Below are 27109 nucleotides of genomic sequence, written 5' to 3' on the forward strand. Positions count from 1 at the left end.
GAGAGACAGGGAGCCACAGGGAGACACGGGGGGAGACACAGGGAGACACGGGGAGACACAGGGCGGGGAGACACAGGGAGACAGGGGGAGACACGGGGAGACACGGGGAGATACGGGGGGAGACACGGGGAGACACGGGGAGACACCGGGAGACACAGGGAGACACGGGGAGACACAGGGAGACACGGGGAGACACGGGGGGAGACACAGGGGGAGACACGGGGAGACACAGGGGGACACGGGGAGAGACAGGGAGCCACAGGGAGACACGGGGGAGACACCGGGAGACACGGGGATACACAGGGGGAGACACGGGGAGACACGGGGAGACACCGGGAGACACAGGGAGACACGGGGAGACACAGGGAGACACGGGGAGACACAGGGAGACACGGGGGGAGACACAGGGGGAGACACGGGGAGACACAGGGGGACACGGGGAGAGACAGGGAGCCACAGGGAGACACGGGGTGAGACACAGGGAGACACGGGGAGACACAGGGCGGGGAGACACAGGGAGACAGGGGGAGACACGGGGAGACACGGGGAGACACGAGGGGAGACACAGGGGGAGACACAGGGGGAGACACGGGGAGGCACAGGGAGAGACACGGGGAGACACAGGGGGAGACACGGGGAGACACAGGGAGAGACACGGGGAGACACGGGGAGACACGTGGAGAGACAGGGGGAGACACGGGGAGACACGGGGATACACGGGGGGAGACACGGGGAGACACGGGGAGACACGTGGAGAGACGGGGGGAGACACAGGGAGACACGGTGAGAGACACTGGGAGACACAGGAAGACACGGGGAGACACAGTGAGACACGGGGAGAGACACGGGGAGACACGGGGAGACACGTGGGGAGACACGGCGAGAGACAGGAGGGAGACAGGGGGAGACACGGGGAGACACGGGGAGACACGAGGGGAGACACAGGGGGAGACAAAGGGGGAGACACGGGGAGGCACAGGGAGAGACACGGGGAGACACGGGGAGACACAGGGGGAGACACGGGGAGACACAGGGAGAGACACGGGGAGACACGGGGAGACACGTGGAGAGACAGGGGGAGACACGGGGAGACACGGGGATACACGGGGGGAGACACGGGGAGACACGGGGAGACACGTGGAGAGACGGGGGGAGACACGTGGGGAGAGACGGGGGGATACACGTGGGGAGACACGGGGAGACACGGGGGGAGACACGTGGGGAGACACGGGGAGACACAGGGAGACACAGGGGGAGACACGGGGCGAGACACGGGGAGACACGGTGGGAGACACCGGGAGACATGGGGAGACACAGGGGGAGACACGCGAGGAGACACGGGGGGAGAGACGGGGGGAGAGACGGGGGGAGACACTTGGGGAGACACGGGGGGAGACACGGGGAGACACATTGAGACACGGGGGGAGACACGGGGGAGACACGGGGAGACACGGGGAGACACGGGGAGAGACACGGGGAGACACGGGGGGAGACAGGGGGAGGCACAGGGAGAGACACGGGGAGACACGGGGAGACACAGGGGGAGACACGGGGAGACACAGGGAGAGACACGGGGAGACACGGGGAGACACGTGGAGAGACAGGGGGAGACACGGGGAGACACGGGGATACACGGGGGGAGACACGGGGAGACACGGGGAGACACGTGGAGAGACGGGGGGAGACACGTGGGGAGAGACGGGGGGAGACACGTGGGGAGACACGGGGAGAGACGGGGAGAGACAGGGGGAGACACAGGGAGACACGGGGGGAGACAGGGGGAGACACGGGGAGACACAGGGGGATACAGGGGGAGACACGGGGAGACAGTGAGAGACACGGGGAGACACGGGGAGACACGGGGGGGAGACACGGTGAGGGAGACACGGGGGGAGACACGGGGAGACACAGGGGGAGACACGTGGGGAGACACGGGGAGACACGGGGAGACACGGGGGGAGACACGGGGAGACACAGGGAGACACGGTGGGAGACACGGGGAGACACAGGAAGACACGGGGAGACACGGGGGGAGACACGGGGAGAGACACGGGGAGACACGGGGAGACACGTGGAGAGACACGGGGAGACACGGGGGGAGACACGTGGGGAGACACGGGGGGAGAGACGGGGAGACACGGGGAGACACGGGGCGAGACACGGGGAGACACGGGGAGATACGGGGGGAGACACGGGGAGACACGGGGAGACACCGGGAGACACAGGGAGACACGGGGAGACACAGGGAGACACGGGGAGACACGGGGGGAGACACAGGGGGAGACACGGGGAGACACAGGGGGACACGGGGAGAGACAGGGAGCCACAGGGAGACACGGGGGAGACACCGGGAGACACGGGGATACACAGGGGGAGACACGGGGAGACACGGGGAGACACCGGGAGACACAGGGAGACACGGGGAGACACAGGGAGACACGGGGAGACACAGGGAGACACGGGGGGAGACACAGGGGGAGACACGGGGAGACACAGGGGGACACGGGGAGAGACAGGGAGCCACAGGGAGACACGGGGTGAGACACAGGGAGACACGGGGAGACACAGGGCGGGGAGACACAGGGAGACAGGGGGAGACACGGGGAGACACGGGGAGACACGAGGGGAGACACAGGGGGAGACACAGGGGGAGACACGGGGAGGCACAGGGAGAGACACGGGGAGACACGGGGAGACACAGGGGGAGACACGGGGAGACACAGGGAGAGACACGGGGAGACACGGGGAGACACGTGGAGAGACAGGGGGAGACACGGGGAGACACGGGGATACACGGGGGGAGACACGGGGAGACACGGGGAGACACGTGGAGAGACGGGGGGAGACACAGGGAGACACGGTGAGAGACACTGGGAGACACAGGAAGACACGGGGAGACACAGTGAGACACGGGGAGAGACACGGGGAGACACGGGGAGACACGTGGGGAGACACGGCGAGAGACAGGAGGGAGACAGGGGGAGACACGGGGAGACACGGGGAGACACGAGGGGAGACACAGGGGGAGACAAAGGGGGAGACACGGGGAGGCACAGGGAGAGACACGGGGAGACACGGGGAGACACAGGGGGAGACACGGGGAGACACAGGGAGAGACACGGGGAGACACGGGGAGACACGTGGAGAGACAGGGGGAGACACGGGGAGACACGGGGATACACGGGGGGAGACACGGGGAGACACGGGGAGACACGTGGAGAGACGGGGGGAGACACGTGGGGAGAGACGGGGGGATACACGTGGGGAGACACGGGGAGACACGGGGGGAGACACGTGGGGAGACACGGGGAGACACAGGGAGACACAGGGGGAGACACGGGGCGAGACACGGGGAGACACGGTGGGAGACACCGGGAGACATGGGGAGACACAGGGGGAGACACGCGAGGAGACACGGGGGGAGAGACGGGGGGAGAGACGGGGGGAGACACTTGGGGAGACACGGGGGGAGACACGGGGAGACACATTGAGACACGGGGGGAGACACGGGGGAGACACGGGGAGACACGGGGAGACACGGGGAGAGACACGGGGAGACACGGGGGGAGACAGGGGGAGGCACAGGGAGAGACACGGGGAGACACGGGGAGACACAGGGGGAGACACGGGGAGACACAGGGAGAGACACGGGGAGACACGGGGAGACACGTGGAGAGACAGGGGGAGACACGGGGAGACACGGGGATACACGGGGGGAGACACGGGGAGACACGGGGAGACACGTGGAGAGACGGGGGGAGACACGTGGGGAGAGACGGGGGGAGACACGTGGGGAGACACGGGGAGAGACGGGGAGAGACAGGGGGAGACACAGGGAGACACGGGGGGAGACAGGGGGAGACACGGGGAGACACAGGGGGATACAGGGGGAGACACGGGGAGACAGTGAGAGACACGGGGAGACACGGGGAGACACGGGGGGGAGACACGGTGAGGGAGACACGGGGGGAGACACGGGGAGACACAGGGGGAGACACGTGGGGAGACACGGGGAGACACGGGGAGACACGGGGGGAGACACGGGGAGACACAGGGAGACACGGTGGGAGACACGGGGAGACACAGGAAGACACGGGGAGACACGGGGGGAGACACGGGGAGAGACACGGGGAGACACGGGGAGACACGTGGAGAGACACGGGGAGACACGGGGGGAGACACGTGGGGAGACACGGGGGGAGAGACGGGGAGACACGGGGAGACACGGGGCGAGACACGGGGAGACACAGGGAGACACGGTGGGAGACACGGGGGAGACACGGGGAGACACGGGGAGACACGGGGAGAGACACGGGGAGACACGGGGGGAGACAGGGGGAGACACAGGGGGAGACACGGGGAGACACAGGGGGAGACACGGGGAGACACGGGGAGACACGGGGAGAGACAGGGGGAGACACGGGGAAACACAGGGGGAGACACGGGGAGACACGGGGGGAGACAGGGGGAGACACGGGGAGACACGGGGGGAGACACGGGGAGACACAGGGAGACACGGTGGGAGACACGGGGAGACACAGGGAGACACGGGGAGACACAGGGGGAGACACGCGGGGAGACACGGGGAGAGACACGGGGAGACACGGGGGGAGACACGGTTGGAGACACAGGGAGACACGGGGAGACACAGGGGGAGAAACGCGGGGAGACACGGGGGGAGAGACGGGGGGAGAGACGGGGGGAGACACTTGGGGAGACACGGGGGGAGACACGGGGAGACACGGGGAGACACGGGGGGAGACACGGTGAGGGAGACACGGGGGGAGACACAGAAAGACACATTGAGACACGGGGGGAGACACGGGGGAGACACGGGGAGACACGGGGAGACACGGGGAGAGACACGGGGAGACACGGGGGGAGACAGGGGGAGACACAAGGGGAGACACGGGGAGACACAGGGTGAGACACGGGGAGACACGGGGAGACACAGGGGGAGACACGGGGAGACACGGGGAGACACAGGGGGAGACACGGGGAGACACGGGGAGACACGGGGAGACACAGGGGGAGACACGGGGAGACACGGGGGGAGACACGGGGAGAGACACGGGGAGACACGGGGGGGAGACAGGGGGAGACACAGGGGGAGACACGGGGAGACACAGGGGGAGACACGGAGAGACACGGGGAGACACGGGGAGAGACAGGGGGAGACACGGGGAGACACAGGGGGAGACACGGGGAGACACGGGGGGAGACACGTGGGGAGACACGGGGAGACACGGGGGGAGACACGGGGAGACACAGGGAGACACGGTGGGAGTCACGGGGAGACACGGGGAGACACGGGGAGACACAGGGGGAGACACGCGGGGAGACACGGGGAGAGACACGGGGAGAGACACGGGGGGAGACACGGGGGGAGACACGGGGGGAGACACATGGAGACACGAGGAGACACAGGGGAAGACACGCGGGGAGACACGGGGGGAGAGACGGGGGGAGAGACGGGGGGAGACACTTGGGGAGACACGGGGGGAGACACGGGGAGACACGGGGAGACACGGGGGGGAGACACGGTGAGGGAGACACATTGAGACACGGGGGGAGACACGGGGAGACACGGGGGGAGACAGGGGGAGACACGGGGAGACACGGGGAGAGACAGGGGGAGACACGGGGAGACACGGGGAGAGACACGGGGAGACACGGGGGGGAGACACGGTGAGGGAGACACAGGGAGACACGGGGGGAGACACTTGTGGAGATACGGGGGGACACGGGGGGGAGACACGGTGAGGGAGACACAGGGAGACACGGGGGGAGACACGGGGGAGACACGGGGGGAGACAGGGGGAGACACGGGGAGACACGGGGAGAGACAGGGGGAGACACGGGGAGACACGGGGAGAGACACGGGGAGACACGGGGGGGAGACACGGTGAGGGAGACACAGGGAGACACGGGGGGAGACACTTGGGTAGACACGGGGGGAGACACGGGGAGACACGGGGAGACACGGGGGGGAGACACGGTGAGGGAGACACAGGGAGACACGGGGGGAGACACGGGGGAGACACGGGGAGACACGGGGAGAGACACGGGGAGACACGGGGAGAGACAGGGGGAGACACGGGGAGAGACACGGGGAGACACAGGGAGACACGGGGGGAGACACGGGGGGAGATTCGGCATCTTGTCTGCTTGTTAAACGAATAGTTGATGTCTCCCCCTACCGCCACCACCACAACCACCACCACCACCGCCACCGTCACCACCGTCACCACCACCACTACCCCCACCACCACTACACACCACCACCACCACAACACCACCGTCACCACCGTCACCACCACCATTACAACACCACCACCACCCCCACCACTCCCACCCCCACCAACACCACTACAACACCGTCACCACCACCACTACAACACCACGACAAAATCACCACTCCTACAACACCACCACCACCACTACAACACCACCACCACCACTACAACACCACACCACCACCCCCACCACTCCCACCCTACTAACACCACTACAACACCACAACACCACCCCCACCACCACTCCAACACCACAACACCACAACACCACCACCACTATAACACCACAACACCACAACACCACCCCCAAAACCACCACTACAACACCACAACACCACCACCACTACAACACCACCGTCACCACCACTACACCACCACTACAACACCACCACCCCCACCACTACAACACCACCACTACAACACCACAACACCACAACACCACCACTACAACACCACAACACCACCACCACTACAACACCACCGTCACCACCACTACACCACCACTACAACACCACCACCCCCACCACCACCACTACAACACCACAACACCACCACCCCCACCACAACCACTACAACACCACCACCACCACTACAACACCACCACCACCACCGCCACCACCACCGTCACCACCACCGCCACCACCACAACCTCCACCACTACAACACCACTACAACAACACCACCACCGCCACCACGACCACTACAACACCACCACCACCACCGCCACCACCACCGCCACCACTACCGTCACCACCGCCACCACCACCGTCACTGCCACCACCACAACCACCACCACTACAACACCACTCCCACCACCACCACCACTACACCACAACACCACCACACCACCACAACACCACAACACGACCACCACCACTCCAACACCACCACTCCAACACCACCACTCCAACACCACAACACCATCACACCACAACACCACCACCGTCCACCACCACTCCAACACCACAACACCACAACAACACCACAACACCAACACCACCGCCCACCACAGGTGTATCAGCTATCAGGAATCCGCCACCTCGTGAGCCTGCTGGACGAGTCGGCGACGTGGTCCGACGCGTCGGCTGGGGGCCTCGAGGAGCTGCGGGAGGTCCGAAGCGGCGCGTGCGGCGCCCTGCGCAACCTCGTCTACGTGGACGGCCGCAACAAGGAGGAGACACGCAACGCCGGGGGCGTGGAGGTGCTGGCCAACGTGCTGGGCTCTAGCGGAGACGCCGAGACGCTGAGACAGGCGTCAGGTAGGAGGGTGGTGACGGTGGTGGTGGTGATGACGGTGGTGGTGGTGGAGGTGGTGGAGGTGGTGGTGGAGGTGCTGGCCAACGTGCTGGGCTCTAGCGGAGACGCCGAGACGCTGAGACAGGCGTCAGGTAGGAGGGTGGTGACGGTGGTGACGGTGGTGGTGGTGACGGTGGTGGTGGTGGTGGTGATGGTGACGGTGGTGGTGGTGGTGGTGACGGTGGTGGTGACGGTGGTGGTGGTGGTGACGGTGACGGTGGTGGTGACGGTGGTGGTGATGGTGGTGGTGGTGACGGTGGTGGTGACGGTGGTGGTGGCGGTGGTGGTGGTGGTTGTGGTTGTGGTGGTGACGGTGGTGGTGGTGACGGTGGTGATGGTGACGGTGGTGGTGACGGTGGTGACGGTGGTGGTGGCGGTGACGGTGCTGGTGACGGTGGTTGTGGTTGTGGTGGTGACGGTGGTGGTGGTGACGGTGGTGGTGGTGGCGGTGACGGTGGTGGTGGTGGTGGTGACGGTGGTGACGGTGGTGATGGTGGTGGTGATGGTGATGGCGGTGGTGGTGATGGTGGTGGTGACGGTGGTGGTGATGGTGGTGGTGGTGACGGTGGTGATGGTGGTGGTGGTGGTGGTGACGGTGGTGGTGGTGGTGGTGATGGTGGTGACGGTGGTGGTGACGGTGGTGATGGTGGTGGTGGTGGTGACGGTGGTGGTGGTGGTGGTGACGGTGGTGGTGATGATGGTGGTTGTGGTGGTGACGGTGATGGTGGTGGTGACGGTGGTGGTGACGGTGGTGATGGTGGTGGTGGTGACGGTGGTGGTGGTGACGGTGGTGGTGATGATGGTGGTTGTGGTGGTGATGGTGGTGGTGGTGGTGACGGTGGTGGTGATGGTGGTGGTGGTGACGGTGGTGATGGTGGTGGTGGTGACGGTGGTGGTGGTGGTGGTGATGGTGGTGACGGTGGTGGTGGTGACGGTGGTGGTGACGGTGGTGACGGTGGTTATGGTGGTGGTGACGGTGGTGGTGGTGGTGATGGTGGTTGTGGTGGTGACGGTGATGGTGGTGGTGACGGTGGTGGTAGTGGTGGTGATGGTGGTGGTGGTGACGGTGGTGTGTGGAGCACGAGGGGAGGAGAGAGAGACACTGGGGGGGAGAGACACGGGGGGGATAGACACGGGAGGTACATGTATGTCACGTTCTGTCTGTATCCTCATGTCCACCTCTCCCCGTGTCTCTCCCCGCGCGTCCCCCCTTGTCTCCCCGTGTCTGTCCCCACGTGTCTCTCTCCGTGTCTCTCCCCGTGTCTCCCCACGTGTCTCCCCACGTGTCTCTCCCCGTGTCCCCACGTGTCTCTCCCCACGTGTCTCTCTCCGTGTCTCCCCACGTGTCTCTCCCCGTGTCCCCACGTGTCTCTCCCCCCGTGTCTCTCCCCACGTGTCTCTCCCCCTGTGTCTCTCCCCCACGTGTCTCTCCCCGTGTCTCCCCGTGTCTCCCCACGTGTCTCTCCCCCACGTGTCTCTCCCCACGTGTCCCCACGTGTCTCTCCCCACGTGTCTCTCCCCCACGTGTCTCTCCCCCCCCCCACGTGTCTCTCCCCACGTGTCCCCACGTGTCCCCACGTGTCTCTCCCCACGTGTCTCTCCACGTGTCTCTCCCCCCCCCCCCCACGTGTCTCTCCCCACGTGTCCCCACGTGTCCCCACGTGTCTCCACGTGTCTCACCACGTGTCTCTCCCCCCCACGTGTCTCTCACCCCCCACGTGTCTCTCCCCCTCCACGTGTCTCTCCCCCCCCACGTGTCTCTCCCCACGTGTCTCCCTGTGTCTGTCCCCACGTATCTCTCCCCACGTATCTCTCCCCACGTGTCTCTCCCCACGTGTCTCTCCCCCACCACGTGTCTCTCACTCCCCACGTGTCTCTCCCCCCCCACGTGTCTCTCCCCACGTGTCTCCCTGTGTCTGTCCCCACGTGTCTCTCCCCACGTGTCTCTCCCCACGTGTCTCTCCCCCACCACGTGTCTCTCCCCCCCCACGTGTCTCTCACTCCCCACGTGTCTCTCACCCCTGACGTGTCTCTCACCCCCCACGTGTCTCTCCCCACGTGTCTCTCCCCACGTGTCTCTCCCCCACCACGTGTCTCTCCCCCCCCACGTGTCTCTCACTCCCCACGTGTCTCTCACCCCTGACGTGTCTCTCACCCCCCACGTGTCTCTCCCCACGTGTCTCTCCCCACGTGTCTCTCCCCCTCCACGTGTCTCTCCCCCCCCACGTGTCTCCACGTGTCTCCCCACGTGTCTCTCACCCCTGACGTGTCTCTCACCCCCCACGTGTCTCTCCCCCCCCCCACGTGTCTCTCCCCCCCCACGTGTCTCCACGTGTCTCCCCACGTGTCTCTCACCCCCCACGTGTCTCTCCCCCCGCGCGTGCCGTGCTGTGCTAGGCGCCCTGTGGAACCTGTCGTCCATGGAGTCCCTGAAGGAGGAGATTGTGACGAGCTCGCTGGACGTGTTGGTGCGCAAGGTCCAGGGCACGCCCGGGAGCCCCAATCCTGACGCGGAAGTCTTCTACAACGTCACGGGCTGCCTGCGGTGACCCCCATATCCGCTAACTCTACCTCACCCCCATATCCGCTAACTCTACCTCACCCCCATATCCGCTAACTCTACCTCACCCCCATATCCGCTAACTCTACCTCCCCCCCATATCCGCTAACTCTTCCTCAACCATGTCCGCTAACTCTACCTCCCCCCCATGTCCGCTAACTCTTCCTCCCACATGTCCGCTAACTCTACCTCCCCCCCATATCCGCTAACTCTACCTCACCCATGTCCGCTAACTCTACCTCCCCCCCATATCCGCTAACTATACCTCACCCCCATATCCGCTAACTCTACCTCCCCCCCATATCCGCTAACTCTTCCTCAACCATGTCCGCTAACTCTACCTCCCCCACATGTCCGCTAACTCTACCTCCCCCCCATGTCCGCTAACTCTTCCTCCCACATGTCCGCTAACTCTACCTCCCCCCCATATCCGCTAACTATTCCTCACCCATGTCCGCTAACTCTTCCTCCCCCCATATCCGCTAACCCTACCTCCCCCCCATATCCGCTAACTCTTCCTCACCCATGCCCGCTAACTCTACCTCCCCCCCATATCCGCTAACTCTACCTCCCCCCCCATATCCGCTAACTCTACCTCCCCTCCATATCCGCTAACTCCCTCCCCCATATCCGCTAACTACCTCCCCCATATCCGCTAACCACCTCCCCCGTATCCATTAACTCCTTCCCCCATATCCGCTAACCACCTCCCCCGTATCCATTAACTCCTTCCCCCATATCCGCGAACTCCCCCTCCCCCATATCCGCTAACTCCCCCTCCCCCATATCCGCTAACTCCCCCCCCCCCCCCCCCCCCCATATCCGCTAACTCCCCTCGCTAGGAACCTGAGTTCTGCAAGCCAGGAGGCACGTGGGCGCATGAGGGAGAGCCCGGGCCTGATAGACTCACTCGTCAAGTTCACCAACAGCGCAGTAGAACACGGCACCATCAACGAGACGGTGATCACACCCACTCACTCGCTCACCACGCTCGCTCACCCGCACGCTCACCACCCTCGCTCACCACCCTCACTCACCACCCTCGCTCACCACGCACGCACGCCACCCTCAAACGCCTGCATGCTCATCTGCACGAACGCTCGCTCGCCCGCTCGCTCGCTCGCTCACCCACTCAGCCGCTCACCCACTCGCTCACTCACCCACTCGCTCACACACTCACTCACCCATTCGCTCATGAAGCCACTTGCTTGCTCACTCATCCACTTGCTCACGAAGCCACTGACTCGCTCGCTCGCTCACCCACTCGCTCACCCACTCGCTCACTCGCTCACCCACTCGCTCACCCACTCGCTCACTCGCTCACCCACTCGCTCACCCACTCGCTCACCCACTCGCTCGCCCACTCGCTCACCTACTCGCTCACCCACTCGCTCAAGATGCCACTTGCACGCTCACTCACCCACTCACTCATGAAGCCATTTGCTCGCTCACTCACCCACTCGCTCACACACTCACTCACCCACTCGCTCACTAAGCCACTCGCTCACTCACCCACTCGCTCACACACTCGCTCACCCACTCGCTCACTAAGCCACTCGCTCACTCACCCACTCGCTCACACACTCGCTCACCCACTCGCTCACTAAGCCACTTGCTCACTCACCCACTCGCTCACACACTCGCTCATCCACTCGCTCACTAAGCCACTCGCTCACTCACCCACTCGCTCACACACTCGCTCACCCACTCGCTCACTAAGCCACTCGCTCACTCACCCACTCGCTCACACACTCGCTCATCCACTCGCTCACTAAGCCACTCGCTCACTCACCCACTCGCTCACACACTCACTCACCCACTCGCTCACTAAGCCACTCGCTCACTCACCCACTCGCTCACACACTCGCTCACACACTCGCTCACCCACTCGCTCACTAAGCCACTCGCTCACTCACCCACTCGCTCACACACTCGCTCACCCACTCGCTCACTAAGCCACTCGCTCACTCACTCACTCGCTCACACACTCGCTCATCCACTCGCTCACTAAGCCACTCGCTCACTCACCCACTCGCTCACACACTCACTCACCCACTCGCTCACTAAGCCACTCGCTCACTCACCCACTCGCTCACACACTCGCTCACCCACTCGCTCACTAAGCCACTCGCTCACTCACCCACTCGCTCACACACTCGCTCATTCACTCGCTCACTAAGCCACTCGCTCACTCACCCACTCGCTCACACACTCGCTCACCCACTCGCTCACTAAGCCACTCGCCCACTCACCCACTCGCTCACACACTCGCTCACCCACTCGCTCACTAAGCCACTCACCCACTCGCTCACACACTCGCTCATCCACTCGCTCACTAAGCCACTCGCTCACTCACCCACTCGCTCACACACTCACTCACCCACTCGCTCACTAAGCCACTCGCTCACTCACCCACTCGCTCACACACTCGCTCATCCACTCGCTCACTAAGCCACTCGCTCACTCACCCACTCGCTCACACACTCACTCACCCACTCGCTCACTAAGCCACTCGCTCACTCACCCACTCGCTCACACACTCGCTCACCCACTCGCTCACTAAGCCACTCGCTCACTCACCCACTCGCTCACACACTCGCTCACCCACTCGCTCACTAAGCCACTCGCTCACTCACCCACTCGCTCACACACTCGCTCACCCACTCGCTCACTAAGCCAATCGCTCACTCACCCACTCGCTCACACACTCACTCACCCACTCGCTCACTAAGCCACTCGCTCACTCACCCACTCGCTCACACACTCGCTCATCCACTCGCTCACTAAGCCACTCGCTCACTCACCCACTCGCTCACACACTCGCTCACACACTCGCTCACCCACTCGCTCACTAAGCCACTCGCTCACTCACCCACTCGCTCACACACTCGCTCATCCACTCGCTCACTAAGCCACTCGCTCACTCACCCACTCGCTCACACACTCGCTCATCCACTCGCTCACTAAGCCACTCGCTCACTCACCCACTCGCTCACACACTCGCTCACCCACTCGCTCACCCACTCGCTCACTAAGCCACTCGCTCACTCACACACTCGCTCACCCACTCGCTCACTAAGCCACTCGCTCACTCACCCACTCGCTCACACACTCGCTCATCCACTCGCTCACTAAGCCACTCGCTCACTCACCCACTCGCTCACACACTCACTCACCCACTCGCTCACTAAGCCACTCGCTCACTCACCCACTCGCTCACACACTCGCTCACCCACTCGCTCACTAAGCCACTCGCTCACTCACCCACTCGCTCACACACTCGCTCATCCACTCGCTCACTAAGCCACTCGCTCACTCACCCACTCGCTCACACACTCGCTCACCCACTCGCTCACTAAGCCACTCGCCCACTCACCCACTCGCTCACACACTCGCTCATCCACTCGCTCACTAAGCCACTCGCTCACTCACCCACTCGCTCACACACTCGCTCATCCACTCGCTCACTAAGCCACTCGCTCACTCACCCACTCGCTCACACACTCACTCACCCATTCGCTCATGAAGCCACTTGCTCGCTCACTCATCCACTTGCTCACGAAGCCACTGACTCGCTCGCTCGCTCACCCACTCGCTCACCCACTCGCTCACTCGCTCACCCACTCGCTCACCCACTCGCTCACTCGCTCACTCACTCGCTCACCCACTCGCTCACCCACTCGCTCACCTACTCGCTCACCCACTCACTCAAGAAGCCACTTGCTCGCTTACTCACCCACTCGCTCACACACTCGCTCACCCACTCGCTCACTAAGCCACTCGCTCACTCACCCACTCGCTCACACACTCGCTCATCCACTCGCTCACTAAGCCACTCACTCACCCACTCGCTCACACACTCGCTCACCCACTCGCTCACTAAGCCACTCGCTCACTCACCCACTCGCTCACACACTCGCTCACCCACTCGCTCACTAAGCCACTCGCTCACTCACCCACTCGCTCACACACTCGCTCACCCACTCGCTCACTAAGCCACTCGCTCACTCACCCACTCTCTCACACACTCGCTCATCCACTCGCTCACTAAGCCACTCGCTCACTCACCCACTCGCTCACACACTCGCTCACCCACTCGCTCACTAAGCCACTCGCCCACTCACCCACTCGCTCACACACTCGCTCATCCACTCGCTCACTAAGCCACTCGCTCACTCACCCACTCGCTCACACACTCGCTCATCCACTCGCTCACTAAGCCACTCGCTCACTCACCCACTCGCTCACACACTCACTCACCCATTCGCTCATGAAGCCACTTGCTCGCTCACTCATCCACTTGCTCACGAAGCCACTGACTCGCTCGCTCGCTCACCCACTCGCTCACCCACTCGCTCACTCGCTCACCCACTCGCTCACCCACTCGCTCACCCACTCGCTCACCCACTCGCTCACCCACTCGCTCACCTACTCGCTCACCCACTCGCTCAAGAAGCCACTTGCACGCTCACTCACCCACTCACTCATGAAGCCATTTGCTCGCTCACTCACCCACTCGCTCACACACTCACTCACCCACTCGCTCACTAAGCCACTCGCTCACTCACTCACCCACTCGCTCACACACTCGCTCACCCACTCGCTCACTAAGCCACTCGCTCACTCACCCACTCGCTCACACACTCGCTCACCCACTCGCTCACTAAGCCACTCGCTCACTCACCCACTCGCTCACACACTCACTCGCTCACTAAGCCACTCGCTCACTCACCCACTCGCTCACACACTCGCTCACCCACTCGCTCACTAAGCCACTCGCTCACTCACCCACTCGCTCACTAAGCCACATACCCCCCCCCCAACACCCCCCCCCCCACCACATTCCCTCTGCCCCCCGCCTCCCCCCCCCTTAAACCCCCGCCCCCCCCCCCTTAAACCCCCGCCCCCCCCCTACCCCCTGCCCCCTACCCCCTGCCCCCCCCCGCAGGCCCCAGAGAGCCGCGTGCGAGCGAGCGTGGAGAACTGTGTGTGCACGCTACGCAACCTCACGTACCGCTTGAGCGACGAGGCCGGACCCAGCGTAGCTGCTCAGCTCCAGGCGCAGCCCAACAGCAGCAGCAGCAGCAGCAACCCCACCACCACCACCTCCCCCTACTCGCCCTCCTCCTACTCGCCCTCCTCCTACTCGCCCTCCTACTCGCCCGGCGTGGCCCCCAGCGACTACGAGGAGCCTGGCTGCTTCAGCTCACGGAGCCGTGCTGCCAAGGAGGTGTGGTGACGGTGGTGGTGGTGACGGTGGTGGTGGTGACGGTGGTGGTGGTGGGTGTGGTGACGGTGGTGGTGACGGTGGTGGTGACGGTGGTGGTGGTGACGGTGGTGACGGTGATGGTGGTGACGGTGATGGTGGTAGTGGCAGTGGTGGTAGTGGTGGCGGTGGTGACGATGGTGGTGGTGACGGTGGTGGTGGTGGTGGTGGTGACGGTGGTGGTGACGGTGATGGTGGTGACGGTGATGGTGGTGGCGGTGACGGTGGTGATGGTGGTGGTGGTGACGGTGTCGGAGGTGGTGACGGTGACGGTGTCGGTGGTGGTGGTAGTGGTGGTAGTGAAAGTGGTGGTGGTGGTGGTGGTGACGGTGTCGGTGGTGGGTGACGGTGGTGGTGACAGTGGTGGTGACAGTGGTGATGGTGGTGACGGTGGTGGTGACGGTGGTGTTGACAGTGGTGGTGAATGAGGAGGGTGGTGGTCGCGGGTTGCTGTGGAGATGGAGTCTGCCTCCGTGGCTCACGATCACAAATCTCTATTTAACTCCATCACAAAAGTAGCCTGCAGCGCCACGCCTATTACCATCATTCGGGGAAACAACGGGTGATCCAATCTCCGACCCCCAGGAACAGGTTTGCAGATTTACTGAGCAAATCTGCAAACCTGTGAAGTCCTGGGGGAAGGGAAATCCCTCGGCATGGAAAACATCGTGGGACAAAGTGGGGATGACCCTGCCGAGGCTGCGGTGCCTCAAATATTGGAGGAAGAAGTCACCCCCTGTGAGTGGCTGGCTGAGGTGCCATCTGTTGAGGAGGTACTGAAGGCGATCCGGAGTCTTGAGACCAGGAAAGGCACCGGGCAGAGATGATCTCCCAAGCGAAATCTTGAGGGAGGGTGGCGTTTGTGCACAGACTGCCCTACATGACATCATAACAACAGTCTGGACCACTGGACGGGTTCCGCAGGATTGAAAGGATGCCCTGGTGGTCCCCCTCTTTAAGAAGTGCGGTCCCCCTTTAAGAAGGGGGACCGCACAGACTGTAACAGCTACAGGGGCATCTCACTCCTCAGTGTGCCGGGAAAGGTCCTGGCAAGGATTATTCAACATCGCCTTGCCAGGCACGCTGAGGAGAGGCTTCCGGAGCCCCAATGCGGTTTCAGGAAAGGGCGGTTCTGCACAGATGCCATATTTTCTGTCCGTCTGTTACAGCAGAAGTGTACGGAATTCCTACAAGACCTACATCTCTGCTTTATTGACCTGGTCAAGGCCTATGATACCATCATTCGGCCTCGGCTTTGGGTTGTTCTTCGTGCTTTCGGAGTCCCTGACACTCTGCTCACGATCATTAAGGACCTTCATGATGGTGAGTGGGCCCGGATAAAACTACGTGGCCGGGAGTCCGAGCCATTCCCTGTTCACCTTGGAGTGCGACAGGGATGTCCTCTGGCTCCCAGATTATTTAACATATTTTTCGACTACATAGTACTTGAAGCCTTTGATGGCTGTACCGGAGGAATTTCCATCTGGTACAGATAAAATAGGAGGCTGATCGATGCCCGGGTGCGGTCAAGGGATGGCTCCCTATTGCTCAATCACGTTATGTATGCTGATGATTTGGTAATAGCTGCTCATTCAGAGGAGGAGTTGGAGACGCTGCTGCTGAGACTGGAGCGTGCCACTAAGAGGTGGGGCCTTACCATCAGCCCCACCAAAACTAAGCACCTGCCTGGGTATTTTGTACCATCGGACACTCCACCCCCACAACTCCCAATCAGTGATGGGGCAGTTGTGGAGAGAGTGGAGAGTTTCCCATACCTGGGCAGTGTGCTTATGACTGGCTCCAGTTTAACAGCAGAGGTCTCACTCCGAATCAGTCGAGCGGCAATATCTTTTCATCGGTTGCGTAACGCTGTGTGGAAGCTACCTGGTCTGTCGCTCTGCACTAAGCTTCAGGTCTTCTCGGCCACAGTCATTCCCTCCCTTCTCTACGCTTGTGAAATGTGGACCGCTCTAATGGAACATTTTCACCGGTTAGCAATATTTAAGCTGGCCTGCCTACGATCCATCCTGGGTTTAACCAGGCTGGATTGTGTGAGGAGCTCACAAATCTTTGAAAGATCTGGGCAAGGTCCCATCGGTGAGCTCCTCCAGCAGGCAAGGCTGCGTTGGCTGGGTCATGTAGCCCGCATTCCCAGCCACCGCATGCCAAAACAGCTTTTATTCGGCCGGATCGAGGGGGCTAAACGAGCGCGGCACGGGCTAGAGAAGAGATGGAGTGATGTGGTACAGGAGGACGTGGAGCTGAGTGGACTTGCCGATGACCGGTACCAGCGGTGTCAAGATCGGCCTCTGTGGAGGAGGCTCGTGAAGGACGCTGCTACTGGGCAGTTGGAGGCAGTCGCCCTCCAACAACAACAACGGAGGGCGGAGGAGCGACGCTCACAACAACGAGCGGAGCGCCGGGTGGCTAAAGCACAGCAGGTTGGCACAGTAGGGGGCACAGGTGGTGCATCAGCCAGTCATCTCAGTCAGTCGACCCGTGGCACCTGCTGGGTCTGCCCCGTGACCTCCTGCCGGCGGGCGTTCGACACTTCACGTGACTGCCTCAACGTGCACCTAGCCTGGCACAAGCGTCGTGGTGACGTCACCGCCACTCGGCGGTCGAATGGCGGTTGTTGTTGTTGTTGTTGTGGTCGATGACTGGCGGTGGTGGTGATGCCGGCGACGACATCCGCAAGGTTCACTAAAAACCTCCCCCCCCCCCCGTGTGCCCCCCACCACTTTCCACCACCCCCCCACCACCACCCCTCCCCCCACCACCACCCACCCACCACCCCCCCACTCCTGCAGGCTGTGGAGCCTCAGGACGTGGAGTTCACGAAGTCTCCGCGTGGGGCTCAGTGGCTGTGGAACCCCCAGGCGGTGCGCCTCTACGCGGAGCTCCTCAAGACGCGGGGGGCCCCCCCCGCCCCACAGCGCGCGGGGGGGGGGGCCCCCGACAACCTCCGCGAGGGAGCAGCGGGGGCCCTGCAGAACGTCACCGCGGGCAACTCGGGGGTACACGGAGCCCCTCGCCGCGACTGACTCACGACTGGCTCAAGATTGACTCACGACTGGCTCACGACTGACTCACGACTGACTCACGACTAACTCACGACTGACTCACGACTAACTCACTACTGACTCACCACTGACTCACGACTGACTCACGACCGGCTCAAGACTGACTCAAGACTGGCTCACGACTGGCTCGTGACTGACTCACGACTGACTCACAACTGGCTCAAGACTGACTCACGACTGGCTCAAGACTGACTCACGACTGGCTCACGACTGGCTCACGACTGGCTCAGGACTGGCTCACGACTGGCTCACGACTAACTCACGACTGACTCACGACTGACTCACGACTGACTCACGACTGGATCACGACTGGATCACGACTGACTCACGACTGACTCACGACTGACTCACGACTAACTCACGACTGACTCACGACTGACTCACGACTGGCTCACGACTGGATCACGACTGGATCACGACTGACTCACGACTGACTCACGACTGGCTCACGACTGACTCACAACTGGCTCAAGACTGGCTCAGGACTGACTCAAGACTGGCTCAAGACTGACTCACGACTGACTCACGACTGACTCAGGACTGGCTCACGACTGACTCACGACTGGATCAAGACTGGCTCACGATTGACTCACGACTGACTCACGACTGACTCACGACTGGCTCACGACTGACTCACGACTGACTCACTACTGGCTCACGACTGACTCACGACTGGCTCACGACTGACTCACGACTGACTCACGACTGGCTCACGACTAACTCACGACTGACTCACGACTGGCTCACGACTGGATCACCATTAACTCACGACTAACTCACGACTAACTCACGACTGGCTCACGACTAACTCACTACTAACTCACGACTGGCTCACGACTGACTCACGACTGACTCACGACTAACTGACAACTGACTCGTGACTGACTCACGACTAACTCACGACTGGCTCATGACTGACTCACGACTGACTCACGACTGACTCGTGACTGACTCACGACTGACTCGTGACTGACTCACGACTGGCTCACGACTAACTCACGACTAACTCACGACTGACTCACGACTAACTCACTATTGACTCACCACTGACTCACGACTGGCTCACGACTGACTCACCACTGACTCACGACTGGCTCACGACTAACTCACGACTAACTCACGACTAACTGACGACTGACTCAGGACTAACTCACGACTGACTCACGACTAACTCGCGACTGACTCACGACTGGCTCACGACTGGCTCACGACTGGCTCACAACTGACTCACTACTGACTAACGACTGGCTCACGACTGGCTCACGACTGACTCAGGACTGACTCACGACTAACTCACTACTGACTCACGACTGGCTCACGACTGACTCACGACTGGCTCACGACTGACTCACGAATGGCTCACGACTGACTCACGACTGACTCACGACTGACTCAAGACTAACTCACGACTGACTCACGACTGACTCACGACTGGCTCACGACTGGCTCACGACTGACTCACGACTGGCTCAAGACTGACTCACCACTAACTCACGACTGGCTCACGACTGGCTCACGACTGACTCACCACTGACTCACCACTAACTCACGACTGGCTCAAGACTGACTCAAGACTGGCTCACGACTGACTCGCGACTGGCTCACGACTGACTCACGACTGGCTCACGACTGACTCACGACTGACTCACGACTGACTCACGACTGGCTCACGACTGACTCACGACTGGATCACCATTAACTCACGACTAACTCACGACTAACTCACGACTGGCTCACGACTAACTCACTACTAACTCACGACTGGCTCACGACTGACTCACGACTGACTCACGACTAACTCACAACTGACTCGTGACTGACTCACGACTAACTCACGACTGACTCACGACTAACTCACAACTGACTCGTGACTGACTCACGACTAACTCACGACTGGCTCATGACTGACTCACGACTGACTCACGACTGACTCACGACTGACTCGTGACTGACTCACGACTGGCTCACGACTAACTCACGACTAACTCACGACTGACTCACGACTAACTCACTATTGACTCACCACTGACTCACGACTGGCTCACGACTGACTCACCACTGACTCACGACTGGCTCACGACTAACTCGCGACTGACTCACGACTGGCTCACGACTGGCTCACGACTGGCTCACTACTGACTAACGACTGACTCACGACTGGCTCACGACTGGCTCACGACTGGCTCACTACTGACTAACGACTGACTCACTACTGACTCACCACTGACTCACGACTGGCTCACGACTGACTCACCACTGACTCACGACTGGCTCACGACTAACTCACGACTAACTCACGACTAACTGACGACTGACTCAGGACTAACTCACGACTGACTCACGACTAACTCGCGACTGACTCACGACTGGCTCACGACTGGCTCACGACTGACTCACTACTGACTAACGACTGGCTCACGACTGGCTCACGACTGACTCACGACTGACTCACGACTAACTCACTACTGACTCACGACTGGCTCACGACTGACTCACGACTGGCTCACGACTGACTCACGAATGGCTCACGACTGACTCACGACTGACTCACGACTGACTCAAGACTAACTCACGACTGACTCACGACTGACTCACGACTGGCTCACGACTGGCTCACGACTGACTCACCACTAACTCACGACTGGCTCACGACTGGCTCACGACTGACTCACCACTGACTCACCACTAACTCACGACTGGCTCAAGACTGACTCAAGACTGGCTCACGACTGACTCGCGACTGGCTCACGACTGACTCACGACTGGCTCACGACTGACTCACGACTGACTCACGACTGGCTCACGACTGACTCACGACTGGCTCACGACTGACTCACGACTGACTCACGACTGACTCACGACTGGCTCAAGACTGACTCACGACTGGCTCAAGACTGACTCACGACTGACTCACGACTGACTCACGAATGGCTCACGACTGACTCACGACTGACTCACGACTGACTCAAGACTAACTCACTACTGACTCACGACTGGCTCACGACTGGCTCAGGACTGGCTCACGACTGACTCATGACTGACTCAAGACTGACTCACGACTGACTCACGACTGGCTCACGACTGACTCACGACTGGCTCACGACTGGCTCAAGACTGACTCACTACTGACTCACCACTGACTCGTGACTGACTCACGACTGACTCACGACTGACTCACGACTGACTCACGACTGGCTCAAGACTGACTCACGATTGGCTCACGACTAACTCACGACTAACTCACTACTGACTCACGACTGGCTCACGACTGGCTCAGGACTGGCTCACGACTGACTCACGACTGACTCAAGACTGACTCACGACTGACTCATGACTGACTCACGACTGGCTCAAGACTAACTCACGACTAACTCACGACTGACTCACGACTGGCTCACGACTGACTCACGACTGACTCACGACTGACTCACGACTGGCTCACGACTAACTCACGACTGACTCACGACTGACTCACGACTGACTCACGACTGGCTCACGACTGACTCACGACTAACTCACCACTAACTCGTGACTGACTCACGACTGACTCACGACTGACTCAGGACTGACTCACGACTAACTCACGACTGACTCAGGACTGGCTCACGACTGGCTCAAGACTGACTCACGACTGGCTCACGACTGGCTCACGACTGGCTCAAGACTGACTCAAGACTAACTCACGACTGGCTCACGACTAACTCACGACTGACTCACGACTAACTCACGACTGACTCACGACTGACTCAAGACTGACTCAAGACTGACTCAAGACTAACTCACGACTGACTCACGACTAACTCACGACTGACTCACTACTTACTCACGACTGGCTCACGACTGACTTAAGACTAACTCACGACTGGCTCACGACTGACTCACGACTGACTCACTACTGACTCACGACTGGCTCACGACTGACTCACGACTGGCTCACGACTGGCTCAGGACTGACTCACGACTGACTCACGACTGGCTCACGACTGACTCACGACTGGCTCACGACTGACTCACGACTGACTCACCACTAACTCACGACTAAGTCACCACTGACTCACGACTGACTCACGACTAACTCACGACTGACTCACGACTGGCTCACGACTGACTCACGACTGATTCACGACTAACTCACGACTAACTCACGACTGGCTCACGACTGACTCACGACTAACTCAAGACTGACTCACGACTAACTCACGACTGACTCACGACTGACTCACGATTGACTCACGACTGACTCACGACTGGCTCACGACTAACTCACGACTGACTCACGACTGACTCGTGACTGACTCACGACTGGCTCACGACTAACTCACGACTAACTCACGACTGACTCACGACTAACTCACTACTGACTCACCACTGACTCACGACTGGCTCACGACTGACTCACCACTGACTCACGACTGGCTCACGACTAACTCACGACTAACTCACGACTAACTGACGACTGACTCAGGACTAACTCACGACTGACTCACGACTAACTCGCGACTGACTCACGACTGGCTCACGACTGGCTCACGACTGGCTCACTACTGACTAACGACTGGCTCACGACTGGCTCACGACTGACTCACGACTGACTCACTACTGACTCACGACTGGCTCACGACTGACTCACGACTGGCTCACGACTGACTCACGAATGGCTCACGACTGACTCACGACTGACTCACGACTGACTCAAGACTAACTCACGACTGACTCACGACTGACTCACGACTGGCTCACGACTGGCTCACGACTCACTCACGACTGACTCAGGACTGGCTCAAGACTGACTCACCACTAACTCACGACTGGCTCACGACTGGCTCACGACTGACTCACCACTGACTCACCACTAACTCACGACTGGCTCAAGACTGACTCAAGACTGGCTCACGACTGACTCGCGACTGGCTCACGACTGACTCACGACTGGCTCACGACTGACTCACGACTGACTCACGACTGGCTCACGACTGACTCACGACTGGCTCACGACTGACTCACGACTGACTCACGACTGGCTCACGACTGACTCACGACTGGCTCACGACTGGCTCAGGACTGACTCACGACTGACTCACGACTGACTCACGACTGGCTCGTGACTGACTCACGACTGGCTCACGACTGGCTCACGACTGACTCACGACTGACTCACGACTGGCTCACGACTGGCTCACGACTGACTCACGACTGACTCACCACTAACTCACGACTAACTCACGACTGACTCACCACTGACTCACGACTGGCTCACGACTGACTCACCACTGACTCACGACTGGCTCTCGACTGACTCACGACTGACTCACGACTGGCTCACGACTGACTCACGACTACCTCGTGACTGACTCACGACTGACTCACGACTGACTCACTACTGGCTCACGACTGACTCACTACTGGCTCACGACTGACTCGTGACTGACTCACGACTAATTCACGACTGGCTCAAGACTGACTCACGACTGACTCAAGACTAACTCACGACTAACTCACGACTGACTCACTACTAACTCACGACTGACTCGTGACTGACTCATGACTGACTCACGACTGACTCACGACTGACTCACGACTGGCTCACGACTAACTCACGACTGACTCACGACTGACTCAGGACTGACTCACTACTAACTCACGACTGACTCGTGACTGACTCATGACTGACTCACGACTGACTCACGACTGACTCACGACTGGCTCACGACTGACTCACGACTGACTCACCACTAACTCACGACTAAGTCACCACTGACTCACGACTGACTCACGACTAACTCACGACTGACTCACGACTGGCTCACGACTGACTCACGACTGACTCACGACTAACTCACGACTGACTCACGACTGACTCACTACTAACTCACGACTGACTCAAGACTAACTCACGACTGACTCACGACTAACTCACGACTGACTCACTACTGACTCACGACTGGCTCACGACTGACTTAAGACTAACTCACGACTGGCTCACGACTGACTCACGACTGACTCACGACTGGCTCACGACTGACTCACGACTGGCTCACGACTGGCTCAGGACTGACTCACGACTGACTCACGACTGACTCACGACTGGCTCGTGACTGACTCACGACTGACTCACGACTGACTCACGACTGGCTCACGACTGGCTCACGACTGACTCACGACTGACTCACCACTAACTCACGACTAACTCACGACTGACTCACCACTGACTCACGACTGGCTCACGACTGACTCACCACTGACTCACGACTGGCTCTCGACTGACTCACGACTGACTCACGACTGGCTCACGACTGACTCACGACTACCTCGTGACTGACTCACGACTGACTCACGACTGACTCACTACTGGCTCACGACTGACTCACTACTGGCTCACGACTGACTCGTGACTGACTCACGACTAATTCACGACTGGCTCAAGACTGACTCACGACTGACTCAAGACTAACTCACGACTAACTCACGACTGACTCACTACTAACTCACGACTGACTCGTGACTGACTCATGACTGACTCACGACTGACTCACGACTGACTCACGACTGGCTCACGACTAACTCACGACTGACTCACGACTGACTCAGGACTGACTCACTACTAACTCACGACTGACTCGTGACTGACTCATGACTGACTCACGACTGACTCACGACTGGCTCACGACTGACTCACGACTGGCTCACGACTGACTCACGACTGACTCACCACTAACTCACGACTAAGTCACCACTGACTCACGACTGACTCACGACTAACTCACGACTGACTCACGACTGGCTCACGACTGACTCACGACTGACTCACGACTAACTCACGACTGACTCACGACTGACTCACTACTAACTCACGACTGACTCGTGACTGACTCATGACTGACTCACGACTGACTCACGACTGACTCACGACTGGCTCACGACTGACTCACGACTGACTCACCACTAACTCACGACTAAGTCACCACTGACTCACGACTGACTCACGACTAACTCACGACTGACTCACGACTGGCTCACGACTGACTCACGATTGACTCACGACTAACTCACGACTGGCTCACGACTGACTCACGACTAACTCAAGACTGACTCACGACTAACTCACGACTGACTCACGACTGACTCACGATTGACTCACGACTGACTCACGACTGGCTCACGACTAACTCACGACTGACTCACGACTGACTCACGACTGACTCACGACTGACTTACGACTGACTCGCGACTGACTCACTACTGGCTCACGACTGACTCACGACTGTCTCACGACTGACTCACGACTGACTCACGACTGACTCACTACTAACTCACGACTGACTCACGACTGACTCACGACTGGCTCACGACTGACTCACGACTAACTCACCACTGACTCACGACTGACTCACGACTAACTCACGACTGACTCAGGACTGACTCGTGACTGACTCACGACTGACTCACGACTGGCTCACGACTGACTCACGACTGGCTCACGACTGACTCACTACTAACTCACGACTGACTCACGACTAACTCGTGACTGACTCACTACTGACTCACGACTGGCTCACGACTGACTCACGACTGACTCACGACTGACTCACGTCTGACTCACGACTGACTCACGACTGACTCACGACTGGCTCACGACTGGCTCACGACTGACTCACGACTGACTCACCACTAACTCACGACTAACTCACGACTGACTCACCACTGACTCACGACTGGCTCACGACTGACTCACCACTGACTCACGACTGGCTCTCGACTGACTCACGACTGACTCACGACTGGCTCACGACTGACTCACGACTACCTCGTGACTGACTCACGACTGACTCACGACTGACTCACTACTGGCTCACGACTGACTCACTACTGACTCACGACTGACTCGTGACTGACTCACGACTACTTCACGACTGGCTCAAGACTGACTCACGACTGACTCAAGACTAACTCACGACTAACTCACGACTGACTCACTACTAACTCACGACTGACTCGTGACTGACTCATGACTGACTCACGACTGACTCACGACTGACTCACGACTGGCTCACGACTAACTCACGACTGACTCACGACTGACTCAGGACTGACTCACTACTAACTCACGACTGACTCGTGACTGACTCACGACTGACTCACGACTGACTCACGACTGGCTCACGACTGACTCACGACTGGCTCACGACTGACTCACGACTGACTCACCACTAACTCACGACTAAGTCACCACTGACTCACGACTGACTCACGACTAACTCACGACTGACTCACGACTGGCTCACGACTGACTCAGGACTGACTCACGACTAACTCACGACTGACTCACGACTGACTCACTACTAACTCACGACTGACTCAAGACTAACTCACGACTGACTCACGACTAACTCACGACTGACTCACTACTGACTCACGACTGGCTCACGACTGACTTAAGACTAACTCACGACTGGCTCACGACTGACTCACGACTGACTCACGACTGGCTCACGACTGACTCACGACTGGCTCACGACTGGCTCAGGACTGACTCACGACTGACTCACGACTGACTCACGACTGGCTCGTGACTGACTCACGACTGACTCACGACTGACTCACGACTGGC

At 60.2% G+C, this 27109-nt stretch overlaps 1 protein-coding gene across 1 annotated transcript in view; it reads left to right on the forward strand.

Annotated features, from left to right (window-relative positions):
* LOC116958693 (plakophilin-2-like) overlaps positions 1-27109 on the forward strand; it is a 69069-nt gene that overhangs the window by 21982 nt on the left and 19978 nt on the right. Inside the window, exons 5-9 of the mRNA XM_076057223.1 lie at positions 7309-7555; positions 9990-10137; positions 10995-11112; positions 15101-15382; positions 18229-18435. Coding sequence (XP_075913338.1) covers positions 7309-7555; positions 9990-10137; positions 10995-11112; positions 15101-15382; positions 18229-18435 — 1002 coding nt within the window. The remainder of the gene's footprint in view (positions 1-7308; positions 7556-9989; positions 10138-10994; positions 11113-15100; positions 15383-18228; positions 18436-27109) is intronic.

This window comes from Petromyzon marinus, chromosome 80, assembly GCF_048934315.1.
Source record: "Petromyzon marinus isolate PM22_M1 ecotype Great Lakes invasive population chromosome 80, UKy_Petmar_22M1.pri1.0, whole genome shotgun sequence".
In the NCBI taxonomy this organism is placed as follows: Eukaryota; Metazoa; Chordata; class Hyperoartia; order Petromyzontiformes; family Petromyzontidae; genus Petromyzon; species Petromyzon marinus.